This window comes from Polypterus senegalus, chromosome 6 (assembly GCF_016835505.1).
Source record: "Polypterus senegalus isolate Bchr_013 chromosome 6, ASM1683550v1, whole genome shotgun sequence".
Taxonomy (NCBI): Eukaryota; Metazoa; Chordata; class Cladistia; order Polypteriformes; family Polypteridae; genus Polypterus; species Polypterus senegalus.
Genome location: NC_053159.1, coordinates 27,079,317 through 27,093,707, shown reverse-complemented (window position 1 = coordinate 27,093,707; position 14,391 = coordinate 27,079,317). Strand labels below are relative to the sequence as shown.

Below are 14,391 nucleotides of genomic sequence, written 5' to 3'. Positions count from 1 at the left end.
AGGGGTCTGCATTCAGTTTTGTTAAGTTCAACTTGATTAAATGTAATGTTATTTAATTTGTTGTACAAGTTAGAACTGAATAAAATCAATAAAAAAAATGATGGTAAGCCTTTCTGTGCGTTTTCTACAAACTTTGATATACTGTACTCTCTAAACAAGTGGAGTCCCAATTTTGATTCTGGTTTTCTTTCCTGTCACTTTCTTAAGCAGTGACCAATTTCTGCTTTTAACAGACTTCTCTTCCCATCATTTTAATTGCATTGTTTTTGAAGAATCAGTCCTATGATTTTTTTCTTTAAATGGCAGCCAAACAAAAATGAGATGTGAACTGAGGAAACCGATGACCAGCTAAGCCAGGGCTTCATATTCCAACCAATTACTTAATCAGGAGTTAAATCTGGTTAATTACACCTATTATTTAATTCCATGGCTTTAGGTGCTCTCATTCTACCACAGTACACATTTCCAAAACAGCTGAATTTCATTTTATAAACACTTGTCAAAATGATATCTGGACCCGAGCAGATCAACATTACCAAGAACTTCACCTTTCTTTATTTCAGATATTATATGAAGGACACAGATTGGCCGGCTTGTTTTGTATCTCATTATTATTGTTTGCTGCTGATTATGCAAAAAAGAAACAATTAAGGGGTCTGAGTCTTACTAAGCAAGTCAATTACAATTATGGCAAAAGAAGTTAATTAGTGATCAGTTTTTGCTGCTAATTAAGAAATGGGTTAGAATGAAAACCTGCAGCCTACCACAGGCCTGAGGTAAGGTTTGGTCATTCCACTGGGCACTGTTTCAGAAATTCCAGCCATGAGATCTCCCCAGACACTACCCACCTGTAGTGTGAACATTTTGATTTTTGATTCTGCTGTAGCAATTCAACCAAGGCTGTCGATTCCTAATCCATCAAGTCCCATTAGTTATACTTGGAGGTGAAGTTCAGATATATACATTCCACTGGGAAAAACATGAAGCAAAAAAAAAGCAAATTAGGCTGTTTAGATTGTGAGATTTCTACATGGAAATCTTCATTATTACAGGGAGTGGCTTTGGTGATATTTAGAGCAAGTTTAATTCATATAAATTAGACAAACTATATCACAAGATGATTTAGGATTGTACATTTTAGATAAAACCTGTACTTTTAAAGTATTATCTAGAATCTGAAGGAAATGTGTAAAGAAAAACTAGCAGCGGCTTTAAGCCTTTTATATTCAGTCAATTGCTGCCACTCACACTCAGAGTCTCGAATTCAAACATATTCTGTTCTCCATCTGGTGTGCTGCTACTCCCTTCGTTACGAATGATTTTATTCAAGTCAATCTGTTTGAACAGTGATACAGACTGGAATTCTACCAAATTAAGTTGTAGCTCTAGTGGACAATATAAAAGGTCTCAAGGCTATACAGAAAACAGATTGAAGAGCATAATCTATGTAATTAGGAACATTTACAAACTAGGGCTAGGACAACACTTCCTTCAAAACAACAGAACACAACTTGATGTCTTTTCTCACATACTGTTAAGAGTTTTCCTCATCTTTGAACCCCCAAAACGTCCCTTTACTACTCCATCTGGGCACGATCAGATTCTCCTTGACCTCACTTCCATGGTTTCTTCAGAAAGAACTCAACTCTAGTAGAGTATCCATTTGTTTTCCTTTAACACAATGATGTACATTATATCTCATCTCTTTTAAATTGCAGTGGCTTTCAATTTTCTTTCATTCCTGATGTAATTAAATTACTCTTGGGGGACTGGGGATCATGAAATTCTTTAAGTCCACTTGGGATATTTGACTCAAGAGATCTGAGATTTGGGAGCCCCATTTGTACACAGACCCTGGAGTCATCATCACTCACCTAGCATTTGATTCTGACCCTTGGTATTAGAGTGCTCACTGGTATTCTTTCCCAAGCAAATCTCTAGTGGAACAGGTTTGACTGCCATCAGACAGCAACCAGAGACCGAGCTCTAGTGACTGCTCTGCATCTGCAGTCCATATCTCTTCACTCTGTTGGTCAGAGTCTTAAGTGCAGAAAAAATAAAATGATGCAAGTTAGTATTATGTATAATTTGCACAAAAAGTTCTTTACAACTAAATTACATTAGCTTTCAGTTTTTGGTAACCATAAATTTCAATAAAAACATGGAAGGCTCTAAAACATTCTACCTCTATGGTAATTATACAGGAAATAAAACATTTATCTTTCATTGACTCTGCTTGAGTTGCGATCTTCAATTACATTTTTAATTCTGAGTTTCCTTCTTGCTCTCTTTCTCTCTTCCGTTCTTCCTTTTTGTGACAGTCATTACCTTTGTGATTAAATCATCTGTTATCTGTAGTGCACATAGTACTTAAATTAAAAGATTTATTCCGTTTATCTGAACCCAGCTGATGATCTTTCAATTAGGGCTCCAAGCCACCAACCTATTTATGCAAAACTACATGGAGTTCCTGATTAATGGCATCCTGCTGCAGACTTCCACATTACATTCAATCTTTACGTGTCTCTTGCTACACATTTTTAATGACATATAACACAAAGTTTGACAGCATCTTAATGAGAAAAATGAGTATGACTGCACAGTACAATTTACTTAAGAGATGATTTTTCACAAAACACACACATTTGATATTGGCGTGTGTGAGGTTGGTTTCACACGTAGGTTCTCATTTAGGTTTTGGTGCTACTCCAGTAAGCTATTGATGAAACCCCACAAGAAGTGCTACATATTCACAGAAGTATATAATGAAAATCATAATGCTCGTTCTTATAACTCCTCGTCTACCTCCCCCTCTTACAATGAAAATGCAGTCAGGCCTAAAGCCCCCACACACAACTAACAACACTCCTTGTCTTAAGATAAGAAACATTTCCTCTTAACTATTAACTGCAATTGATTTATCTGTAAATGTACTGGTGCAGCATACTATGTTAGCTTTAATTTTTAGTTTGATACACTGTCCACCTGAGCATTTTCAATTACTTCTTATAGGAGAAACAGCCCTGTTGCATGCCAATTTACTATATGTTGCACTTTCTTCACCTCCATATTAATGCTGTATAGTGGGAACATCCTATATTAAAATTCAGGAGAGCTGTAGTGATAAGGAAATTTCTAAGATAATCCACACAGATAAGTTATATATGCCTAAATCTTCTCAGTAAATGAAGTGTTACATCCGTGGAACTCTAAAATACTTAATGAAAACCAAGATTACAATAAAAGAGCTATTTAAAGGTGTCTGAAGTCCAGAGATGCCACTTTCTAAACTGGTAACCATTACTGTTCCTCCTAGTTACTTTGCCTAAATATTAAATGTGACTCAGAATCTTAAAAACTATTTTCCTTAATGCAAAGTAGACCAACAGTGGGCCAGCTAATTTGATCTCATTCCCAGCTTGTGTCCAATATACTATATATAAAAGTAAGAACTGAAGCTCTGTGAAAAATTGATCTGCTCTGGTCCAAACACAATTTGCTTGTGCTCTCAGCAAAAGGAAAATCAACAAGCCACAGAACTGAGTAACTGCTTTAATTAACAGCAAAAATTGCTCTTAAGTATGATTTTGAGACCCCCAAGTTAGCTAGTCATCTGTTGGCAAACTTTGCATTTCATTATTGATTGGCTTCTGGTTAATTAAAAAAAGAAACATCAGGGATCAGAGTTTTAAAACGTGATTCCGTTAAAATTAAAGCAAATTAGCATGAAACAAAACTCTTCTAGGATCGGAGTATGACACCTCTGCTGTAGTCTGAAGGTTTTCTGGAATTAAGATTCACGCAGCACATTTACCATGACATATGATAAAGATAAATGATCAGATTAAACAGTACATGAATTAATAGTGAAACCAAGTGGCACCCACCTATGGGGATATTTGCTGTGGTGAATGCGTCCACTCTTTTTCTCTTTTCCCTCACCATCATAATAAGTCTATAGATGACAAAGACCACTGTGAGGAAGTTCTTGCAGACAAAGTACAGCATCATCTGACTCCTCATCTTTGCCAGCACCAGCATGGAGATGCGGTAGAGTAAAAAGGGTCCGTCCAGCATACAAAGAGTGACTAACAAGCTCAAGGTTTCACTAGTGCAGCACCACTGTAAACACTCCATTGTCTTCTTGGATGAAGTGGAAACAGAAAACTCCTTCTGGGTCAGAACCAAGGGAAATTGCAGGAAAGCCCAGCTAAATACAACAAGACCCATAACCACCACTACCTTCTTCAGCTTTACACCAGGCTCTTTAAAAGGGTCAAAAAGTTCCAGAATGTCTGCGCCTAGACCAACATCTACCATAAGCACAGCAGAGAGCTGATCACGTGTCATGCTGCCTCGTGGCATGAGCCAACGTCCAAGAACAAGAGCAAACAACATGGTCTGTTCCAACCCTGTGGTCCACATCTGCAGGCTGAAACTCTGCAACTGTAAAAATAGGAAAATAGAGTGAACTAATCAGACAATGGCTATTATAACACACAGTTTTATGATTCTTAAGTTCATCTACAGCAATGAGGGCACAACAGGTTTTGTTGGAGGAGAAGGGGCTTACTCTCACAATTGCCTGATGCTTCAGGAAAGCAAGTTTAACAGTTTCTATGGCCTTATTAAAAATGTAACCAGCATGCATTGGCAATTAAACCAAACTTCAAATGTGGCGTTTTCAGCCAATCAATTAATATTACCCATTTAAAATACCAATTCGAAAAAGGAATGCACACAGCAGTTTTGAGAATATGTTGTCACCAGTCTGTTAGGATTTTTTGCAGCAAACCCCTCTTGTGTTCACTGTTCTGATTCAACTCTAAACACAACTTTCATGGTAACTGTACATGCATTTTACATGAGCACAGAAGACAAAAAATTCATTTTTAAAAACTACTTTTGAACTCATTGTCGTTCCATACCCTTTACAGTTTAACAGAGTACTACATCTAGTCAACTGTACACCATTCTATAGTTTATGAAAGAAGATTGAGTACACAGCCATTGAAGATCATACTGCAAATGCTCCTTTTAGAAATTTGTGTAAATCTCTGTCTGCACCTGCATTACTTACTCCTTTTATGTTCAAAACAAGACTAGAAGCTCCTTCTCAGTCATCACTTTTAGAAATATGCATCAGCCAACATTACAATAATCTGAAACCTATTACCTGTGCACTTATAACGACTATATTATGCTATACCTCTCAAATCCAATTAGCCCAATTCATTCTTCCACTTTTTTAGTTCCAGGAGGCACTGTCAGTTGGTAAACTCTCTTCTGCTTATTCCAAATTAGGAACAGACTAGCTTTGCCTGATTTTCAGTTTTATTATTTGCCAGCAAATGCTCAAGATGTTGAGACTACACAATGAATCACATAGCTTTTAATGTACATCAGAATGGCTTGCTGTAAAACGAGGATATTTCATTCTTTGTCTTCATTTGCTTTACCAGTTATATCGACACCCACAAACTGTCACAAATGCAGACAACTTGCTGAGCATAGATGATATCATGATAGATAGATCATGATAGATGATATCAGGGAGGCTCCGATCAGGTTTTTTAAGGCAGATATATCATTAACTGATTTTCATGTTACTTGATTGGCCGATTCCAATACTGATTTTTTTCTTTATCCCTTTAAAAAACTGTTTGCACGAAGCTCCTGCATAGCCAGACACATAGATGCCTTGTACATTTTTAAAATTAAACTACAGACCACAAGTGTTAACTGTTCATTTTTCATTAACAAAATAAAATTCTGTAGACTTATTGTTCAATGACCATAAAATACTAAAATAATACATACAGCATAAAAGAAAATAAAATGCTTCTCATAATTACTAGTTGTCAAATGGTTTCATTTTTTTTGTAATGTATCTATATGAAACAATGCTTAATTAATAATAAAAGTAATTTTTACCACTTCAACAACAAATATTTATATATATATATATATATATATATATATTTATATATATATACAGTGGTGTGAAAAACTATTTGCCCCTTCCTGATTTCTTATTCTTTTGCATGTTTGTCACACAAAATGTTTCTGATCATTAAACACATTTAACCATTAGTCAAATATAACACAAGTAAACACAAAATGCAGTTTTTAAATGATGGTTTTTATTATTTAGGGAGAAAAAAAATCCAAACCTACATGGCCCTGTGTGAAAAAGTAATTGCCCCCTGAACTTAATAACTGATTGGGCCACCCTCAGCAGCAATAACTGCAATCAAGCATTAGCGATAACTTGCAATGAGTCTTTTCAGCTCTGGAGGAATTTTGGCCCACTCATCTTTGCAGAATTGTTGAAATTCAGCTTTATTTGAGGGTTTTCTAGCATGAACCGCCTTTTAAGGTCATGCCATAGCATCTCAATTGGATTCAGGTCAGGACTTTGACTAGGCCACTCCAAAGTCTTCATTTTCTTTTCTTCAGCCATTCAGAGGTGGATTTGCTGGTGTGTTTTGGGTCATTGTCCTGTTGCAGCACCCAAGATCGCTTCAGCTTGAGTTGACGAACAGATGGCGGACATTCTCCTTCAGGATTTTTGGTAACAGTAGAATTCATGGTTCCATCTATCACAGCAAGCCTTCCAGGTCCTGAAGCAGCAAAACAACCCCAGACCATCACACTACCACCACCATATTTTACTGTTGGTATGATGTTCTTTTTCTGAAATGCTGTGTTCCTTTACGCCAGATGTAACGGGACACTTGCCTTCCAAAAGTTCAACTTTTGTCTCATCAGTCCACAAGGTATTTTCCCAAAAGTCTTGGCAATCATTGAGATGTTCTTAGCAAAATTGAGACGAGCCCTAATGTTCTTTTTGCTTAACAGTGGTTTTGCGTCTTGGAAATCTGCCATGCAGGCCGTTTTTGCCCAGTCTCTTTCTTATGGTGGAGTCGTGAACACTGACCTTAATTGAGGCAAGTGAGGCCTGCAGTTCTTTAGACGTTGTCCTGGGGTGTTTTGTGGCCTCTCGGATGAGTCGTCTCTGCGCTATTGGGGTAATTTTGGTCGGCCAGCCACTCCTGGGAAGGTTCACCACTGTTCCATGTTTTTGCCATTTGTGGATAATGGCTCTCACTGTGGTTCGCTGGAGTCCCAAAGCTTTAGAAATGGCTTTATAACCTTTACCAGACTGATAGATCTCAATTACTTCTGTTCTCATTTGTTCCTGAATTTCTTTGGATCTTGTCATGATGTCTAGCTTTTGAGGTGCTTTTGGTCTACGTCTCTGTGTCAGGCAGCTCCTATTTAAGTGATTTCTTGATTGAAACAGGTGTGGCAGTAATCAGGCCTGGGGTGGCTACGGAAATTGAACTCAGGTGTGATACACCACAGTTAGGCTATTTTTTTAACAAGGGGGCAATTACTTTTTCACACAGGGCCATGTAGGGTTGGATTTTTTCTCCCTAAATAATAAAAACCATCATTTAAAAACTGCATTTTGTGTTTACTTTTGTTATATTTGACTAATGGTTAAATGTGTTTGATGATCAGAAACATTTTGGTTGACAAACATGCAAAAGAATAAGAAATCAGGAAGGGGGCAAATAGTTTTTCACACCACTGTATATATATATATATATATATTCTCACACAATCAACTGATATTTGCAATTACACATTGCTTAAATGTAAATATACTGTACAAGCACTTATAGGTTTTGATCATTTAAAATTATTAATTGTACTACAGCTTTTTGCTGTTCAAATAAACATTTACTATATTTATACAGGTGTGTTTTTTCCTTAAAATTATCTGCTAGACATTTGTAATTCTTGAGGTGTAATTATAAAATATGGATTACTGTTTTAAATTATATAGTACTTGTTTCTTACCAAAACTTGTGCTGTAATACACACAGTGACAAATAATAAAGATTAGAAAAAAGCTGACTACACAGCAATTTCAAATTTATCTTTATCTTTTCTCTTTCCAATTAAAAGCTTCTGCTAAACAAATGCTTATTCCAAATTTACAGAGTAGCTTTCCTGATTTTCAGTTTAATTATTTGCCAGCAAATGCTCAAATGTTGAGACTACACAATGAATCACATAGCTTTTAAAGTACAGCAGAATGGCTTGCTTGCTGTTTGTTTATTTGCGTAAAACAACTTGTCCGATAATTTTTTTTTTTTGGTTTATTACTTCACTTTTTTCAGTGTAAAGGCTAATATACCAATCAGTTCGCATTCACTGATAAAACAAGTCTCCACTTGCTGCTGTTTGTTTACACTGCAAGAAGTATGTGCACTGGCTCAAATACGTATTACATTGAGTAAAGGAGCACAACAACATCATTTATTTATATAGCACATTTTCATAAAAGGCAGGGGCAGAAAATATTGGTTATGGTAATCAGACTTTTTACCAATCACCGATAAAGAGTCTTTTTTTTGGTGAAAACTGGACAGTTCCAAATGGCGGCCGATCAATCAGAGCATCCCTAACTTAACTCGAGATAAATGTTACTATCAAGTGCACCTCTATAAACCATTTTACTTATTTTACCTGTACACAAGTCAATATTGAGCATATAAACCTAAAAAGGGATGCCAGCTTTAACAGGCTAGCCTAGCACAATTTGTCCCAGATACGGGTTAATCTAGATCATTTTTTAAGGATCATTTCTCCTGACTTGTTTTTTACATTATTAATCCAGCGTTATACGGTTTACTATTTTATTGTGGGTTGTTACAGTTACAGTGGACCCCATCCTCCATCTCCACTATTGGCAGTTGACCACTCTTTCCTAATAGTCTTTACAGCAGTGTTTCCCAACCTCGGTCCTGAGGGTCCCACTGAGGCTGCAGGTTTTCGTTCCAACCAGATTCCTAATCAGTGACAACACCTGATAACACGGATCTCATTTAATTAGCTGGTATTTTTCTTTTATTCTACATTGAGAAAAGCACAGCAGCATGATTTTTACATTTATAAGTCATTTAGAAATATTTCTGCTTTTGCTATAGATTTAAAAGCTTAACTCTCTTTTGTGGATTTCATTATACTTTGCCCTTTCTCTGTGCAGTTTTTCCCCTTCATTGTATCTTATTAATGACAATTAAAAATGAAAAGAGCAGACACACTGGCAAACAACACAGAATAATCAAAGGCTGCAACTACTTTAGCATCAGACCCACTAATTAGTAAATAATGGATTAATTAAACAATTAGAACACCTGGAAAAATATAATGAACATCAAGATGAAAATTTTGTTAAAAAGAAAAAAAAAAAAAAAAAACATTATTCCCCATATAGCTGCTTGGTACATTTTAATATATATATATATATATATACTGCTCAAAAGAATTAAAGGAACACTTTTTAATCAGAGTATAGCATAAAGTCAATGAAACTTATGGGATATTAATCTGGGCAGTTAAGTAGCAGAGGGGGTTGTTAATCAGTTTCAGCTGCTGTGGTGTTAATGAAATTAACAACAGATGCACTAGAGGGGCAACAATGAGATGACCCCAAAACAGGAATGGTTTAACAGGTGGAGGCCACTGACATTTTTCCCTCCTCATCTTTTCTGACTGTTTCTTCACTAGTTTTGCATTTGGCTACAGTCAGTGTCACTACTGGTAGCATGAGGCGATACCTGGACCCTACAGAGGTTGCACAGGTAGTCCAACTTCTCCAGGATGGCACATCAATACGTGTCATTGCCAGAAGGTTTGCTGTGTCTCCCTGCACAGTCTCAAGGGCATGGAGGAGATTCTTGGAGACAAGCAGTTACTCTAGGAGAGCTGAAGAGGGCCATAGAAGGTCCATAACCCATCAGCAGGACCAGTATCTGCTCCTTTGGGCAAGGAGGAACAGGATGAGCACTGCCAGAGCCCTACAAAATGACCTCCAGCAGGCCACTGGTGTGAATGTCTCTGACCAAACAACCAGAAAGACTTCATGAGGGTGACCCAAGGGCCCCATGTCCTCTAATGGCCCTGAGCTCACTGCCCAGCAGCATGCAGCTCGATTGGCATTCGCCATAGAATACCAGAATTGGCAGATGCACCAATGGTGACCCTGTGCTTTACAGATGAGAGCAGGTTCACCCTGAGCACGTGACAGAAGTGAAAGGGTCTGGAGAAGCCATGGAGAACATTATGCTGCCTGTAACATCATTCAGCATGAGCAGTTTGGTGGTGGGTTAATGATTGTCTGGGGAGGCATATCCATGGAGGGTCACACAGACCGCTACAGGCTTGACAAAGGCACCTTGGCTGCCATTAGGTATCAGGATGAAATCCTTGGACCCATTGTCAGACCCTATGCTGGTACAGTGGCTCCTGGTGCACGACAATTCCTGGCCTCATGTGGTGAGAGTATGCAGGCAGTTCCTGGAGGATGAAGGAATTGATACCATTGACTGGCCACCACACTTTCCTGACCTAAATCCAATAGAACACCTCTGGGACATTATGTTTTGGTCCATCCAATGCCACCAGGTTGCACCTCAGACTGTCCAGGAGCTCAGTGATGCCCTGGTCCAGATCTGGGAGGAGATCCCCACAACACCATCTGTCATCTCATTAGAAGCATGCACCGATGTTGTCAGGCATGTATACAAGAACACAGGGGCCATACAAAGTGCTGCGTACAATTTTGAGTTGCTGCAATTAAATTTTGGCAAAATGGACTAGCCTACCACATCATTTTTTCACTCTGATTTTTGGGGTGTCTTTGAATTCAGGGCTCTGTAGGTTGATCATTTTCATTTCCATCAAGCGATGTGGCATCCTTTCGTTCCTAACACATTACCCAGTCTATATCAGTATAGATATCCAGGAGGATTTCTTTTTCCCATTGAGATCTGATGTGTTTTCAAAGTGTTCCTTTAATTTTTTGAGCAGTTTATATATATATATATATATATATATATATATATATATATAAACACACATATATTTCATATATATATATATGTTACAGTGCATGCGGAAAGTATTAGCAGCACATCACTTTTTCCACATTTTGTTATGTTACAGCCTTATTCCAAAATGGATTAAATTAATTTTTTTCCTCAGACTTCTACACACAACTCCCCATAATGATAATGTGAAAAAAGTTTACTTGAGGTTTTTGCAAATTTATTAAAAAATAAAAAAACTGAGAAAGCACATGTACATAAGTATTCACAGCTTTTGCCATGAAGCTCCAAATTGAGCTCAGGTGCATCCTGTTTCCCCTGATCATCCTTGAGATGTTTCTGCAGCTTCATTGGAGTCCACCTGTGGTAAATTCAGTTGATTGGACATGATTTGGAAAGGCACACACCTGTCTATATAAGGTCCCACAGTTGACAGTTCATGTCAGAGCACAAACCAAGCATGAAGTTAAAGGAATTGTCTCGAGGCACAAATCTGGGAAAGGTTACAGAAAAATTTCTGCTGCTTTGAAGGTCTCCATGAGCACAGTGGCCTCCATCATCCGTAAGTGAAAGAAGTTCGAAACCACCAGGACTCTTCCTAGAGCTGGCCGGCCATCTAAACTGAGCGATCAGGGGAGAAGGGCCTTAGTCAGGGAGGAGACCAAGAACCCGATGGTCATCCTGTCAGAGCTCCAGAGGTCCTCTGTGTAGAGAGGAGAACATTCCAGAAGGACAACCATCTCTGCAGCAATCCACCAATCAGGCCTGTATGGTAGAGTGGCCAGACAGAAGCCACTCCTTAGTAAAAGGCACATGGCAGCCCGCCTGGAGTTTGCCAAAAGGCACCTGAAGGACTCTCTGACCATGAGAAACAAAATTCTCTGGTCTGAAGAGACAAAGATTGAACTCTTTGGTATGAATGCCAGGCGTCACATTTGGAGGAAACCAGGCACCGCTCATCACCAGGCCAATACCATCCCTACAGTGAAGCATGGTGGTGGCAGCATCATGCTGTGGGGATGTTTTTCAGTGGCAGGAACCTGGGAGACTAGTCAGGATAAAGAGAAAGATGGCTGCAGCAATGTACAGAGACATCCTGGATGAAAACCTGCTCCAGAGCGCTCTTGACCTCAGACTGGGGCGACGGTTCATCTTTCACCAGGACAACGACCCTAAGCACACAGCCAAGATATCAAAGGAGTGGCTTCAGGACAACTGTGTGAATGTCCTTGAGTGGCCCAGCTAGAGCCCAGACTTGAATTCCGATTGAACATCTCTGGAGAGATCTTAAAATGGCTGTGCACCGACGCTTCCCATCCAACCTGATGGAGCTTGAGAGGTGCTGCAAAGAGGAATGGGCGAAACTGTCCAAGGATAGGTGTGCCAAGCTTGTGTCATCATATTCAAAAAGACTTGAGGCTGTAATTGCTGCCAAAGGTGCATCGACAAAGTATTGAGCAAAGGCTGTGAATACTTATGTAATGTGATTTCTCAGTTTTTTTAGTTCTAATAAATTTGCAAAAACCTCAAGTAAACTTTTTTCACGTTGTCATTATGGGGTGTTGTGTGTAGAATTCTGAGGGAAAAAATGAATTTAATCCATTTTGGAATAAGGCTGTAACATAACAAAATGTGGAAAAAGTGATGCGCTGTGAATACTTTCCGGATGCACTGTATGTGTGTATGTATATATATATATATATATATATATATATATATATATATATATATATATATATATATATATATATATATATATATATATATATATAAAACCAAACTTAGTTTTATAATTTCTATATTTTTCCCAAAACACAGAACTTGGGAAATAACACATCACTTAACTAGCCCAGGAGTCCAATTAAAAACAAAAGCTGGTTGGAAGAAAAACCTGCAGCCACAGTGGGACCCCAGGGCTGAGGTTGGGAAACACTGCTATACTATACTGCTAGTTAAACTTTCATTTTGCTCACCTACTGTAGTACAATGGGAATATAATTTGAACAACTTAGATGAGGATAGTCCATTCAGCCCAACAGACTGTCATCCATCTTGATAACTTACATACAACATTTCTACTGCAGAAAACAAGAGACCTCAAGAGAACTAATTTGCAGATGGTACTCTTCTAAAATTTTAAATAGTTGGGTGTTGAACTGTGTTATTATGGATGCAATGACACCTTTTATTAGCCAACTGAACCGATTACAATATGCAGGCTTTCAAGGCAACTGAGACCCTTACAATCTGCCTGAAGAAGAAGCCTCAGTTGCCTCGAAAGCTTGTATATTGTAATCGGTTCAGTTAGCCAATAAAAGGTGTCATTTTGCTTAACTTCTCAAAATTTTAAATAGAAATGTTACTAAAGTTGAAATTAAATCATTTTCAAATAATTCTACCTCTAGCAATACTGCTCCAAAGCGAATGGGAAGATGACTGGAATTCTGAGGAGCAGTTCTGAGTGATGGTTCAATTTCTGCAGCACCAAGCTCTAGTATCCATATACACGGCAGAACAGTGCAAAGATAAAGAATGATTGTTGGGGAGAACCTGTTTTGTAAAGTCAGTAACAGAGTTAGATTTCAGTTTGTTTTCATCTGTAAGGTTACCCTGTTACAGTTCTTGGCAACATACAATGGATTGATTAAACTTTGTAATAAAAAATTAAGGAAAAGGAACCTTCTGCAGGCTCCTTCCATTGATCCAACCTTCCATAATCTACAGCCCAGATTTCTTTCTTGACCTTTGTAATTAATGGTGCATCAAGCTGTTGTTCAGCAATTTACAATGATTTGTAAAAGCCAGGCAACTGACACTTTAATGAAGATAAACACAGTACTAGTAGGATAAAAAATGTCATCAGGGCAAGTAAAAAGGGAATACAGCTTGGTAGGATATAAAAATCTTTAACATTTGATCATTACAAATCTACCTTTTGATAAGAGTATGTTCAACAGAGGAACCAATTATATACTTCGGTCAATGTCATATTCATTATTTTTTTCTACTGAAAATACCAACTTGACAGATGACAAACATAAAATTCACTGTATAAAGTATAGATTAGATTTGGATGAATGGATCGATAGATAATACTTTATTTGTCAAATCAAGTCAAGTTGGGGAGCATGCACTGGTACAGTGTGTTGCCGCACCCACTGCACAACAAAACAACTCAGGATTGTGGTTTGCAACCCCACTGGCACACACGCGGTCCAGTCCCCCCCTCCAGAAATGACCCTCTATCTGCCGCAGCCAGGTGTTACGTAGGTGGTACCTTGGCCTGGTCCAGCCACTTGGGTACCCAACAACGAGGATCTTGCGAGCCAGATCATCCACGGGGAAACGTGCCACATGGCCGTAGTGCCATAACTGACACTCCCTCAAAATGCAGGTAATGTGCCTCATTCGGGACTCCATGAGCAACCACTCATTCGACACAAAGTCAAACCAATGGTACCCAAGGATTTTCCAGAGAGACACAGTA

The 14,391-nt window shown here is 38.2% G+C and overlaps 1 protein-coding gene across 1 annotated transcript; it reads right to left on the bottom strand.

Moving 5' to 3' along the window:
• Window positions 1-726: 726 nt before the first annotated feature.
• On the bottom strand, window positions 727-13,476 carry LOC120530898 (transmembrane protein 26-like). Its single transcript, XM_039755668.1, has 4 exons — window positions 13,304-13,476; window positions 3,888-4,446; window positions 1,875-2,040; window positions 727-969 (listed from the first exon to the last, which is right to left on the bottom strand). The coding sequence occupies exons 2-3, from the start codon at window positions 4,423-4,425 to the stop codon at window positions 1,910-1,912; spliced, it is 669 nt and encodes a 222-aa protein (XP_039611602.1). The 5' UTR covers window positions 4,426-4,446; window positions 13,304-13,476; the 3' UTR covers window positions 727-969; window positions 1,875-1,909.
• Window positions 13,477-14,391: the final 915 nt, after the last annotated feature.

Excerpts from the sequence above, each read along its gene's own strand:
- LOC120530898 (XM_039755668.1), bottom strand. The coding sequence starts at position 4,425 with ATGTGGACCACAGGGTTGGAACAGACCATGTTGTTTGCTCTTGTTCTT. Across the intron at positions 2,041-3,887 it reads CACAGCAAATATCCCCATAG|ACTCTGACCAACAGAGTGAA; the intron begins GTGGGTGCCACT and ends TCTGCACTTAAG.